Source organism: Apium graveolens, chromosome 9 (assembly GCF_009905375.1).
Source record: "Apium graveolens cultivar Ventura chromosome 9, ASM990537v1, whole genome shotgun sequence".
Taxonomy (NCBI): domain Eukaryota; kingdom Viridiplantae; phylum Streptophyta; class Magnoliopsida; order Apiales; family Apiaceae; genus Apium; species Apium graveolens.
In genome coordinates this window covers 238,093,529-238,094,811 of record NC_133655.1, presented here as the reverse complement: position 1 = coordinate 238,094,811, position 1,283 = coordinate 238,093,529, and the positions used below count along the sequence as shown (strand labels likewise).

At 35.2% G+C, this 1,283-nt stretch overlaps 1 protein-coding gene across 1 annotated transcript; it reads right to left on the bottom strand.

The window, feature by feature from the left end:
• Positions 1-373: 373 nt before the first annotated feature.
• Positions 374-958, bottom strand: LOC141686075 (uncharacterized). Its single transcript, XM_074491135.1, has one exon. The coding sequence runs from the start codon at positions 956-958 to the stop codon at positions 374-376; it is 585 nt and encodes a 194-aa protein (XP_074347236.1).
• Between the last annotated feature and the right edge of the window lie 325 nt (positions 959-1,283).

Genomic DNA, 1,283 nt, shown 5'->3' with positions numbered 1-1,283 from the left:
TATTTGTTCATCACTGAGAGGTAACAGTTCCATACTGTAACAGAGTTTATTGTTTCAATAAACTTTGTTTTCTGTTACTTAATATATTAAAGTTTGATTTGATTGTATTATACACTGTATTCACCCCCTCTACAGTGTGTGTGACCTAACATCCTTCTTGGGGTGCCTTTCTTTTATTTGGAACTTCACGTTGCCATTTTTGGTGTCCAAAGTTGTAAGCATCGCGTTGCCACTTCGGGTGTCCAGAATGATATTGATTGCAAAACCGACAACAGAAATTTCCTCGTCCACGGTTTTGTCCAAAACCCCGTTCTCCTCAATGCCCTTTCCTACGTTCATTCTTCAGGAATGTCGTGTTATGTACTTCAGGTAACTAGGCAGAGCCTGTGGGATGTATCTGATTATTTTTCAGTAGCAACTCATTATTCTTTTTAGCCATAAGAAGGAGATATATCAGCTCGCCATATTTTTGAAAATTCCGCTCCCTATACTGTTGATTCAGGATCATAGTGTTGAGGTGAAAGGTTGAGAGGGTCTTTTCAATCATTTCACCATCAGTAATATTTTTACCACATAAAATTAATCTTGAGCTTATCTTGAAAAGAGCAGAATTATATTCAGCTACAGATTTGAAATCCTGTAACCTTAAATTAATCCAGTCATATCGGGCAGATGGCAAGTGAACAAGTTTCTGGTGATCAAATCTATCCTTGAGATTATTCCAAAGGGTGAGTGGATTTTTGATAGTGAGGTATTCAGATTTTAGATCTTCATGGATGTGATGCCTAAGAAAGATAATTGCTTTTGCATTATGTTTAACAGTTGGGATTTTTTCTGGGTCAATAGTATTTTTTAGGCCATTAGCACTAAGGTGTAATTCCGCATCAAGGACCCATGACAAATAATTATTCCCCGTAACATCCAAAGCAACAAACTCTAATTTTGCAAGATTCGCCATTCTGAATAGATTTTAAATAAGATTTAATATGTCACATAATATTTAAACAGGCAAGTTGAAATAATAACTTTATACAAAAGTTACGACGGCATAGCCGGCCATAAAATTTTTGATTATTACTTGACGGCAGCGCCATCTTTATAGTAGTATTACTTGACGGCAGAGCCATCTTTATAGATTTCAATCAGTAACATAAATAAATATGTAATAATAATTAGAATAAAATGAGTAAAAGAAATCGTACCTCTTTTTATGAAATAGTTTTAGTTGATAGAGACTCGTGGGTCAGAATAAGTCGGAGCTCTTTCGAGAATAAAGTTTCAGT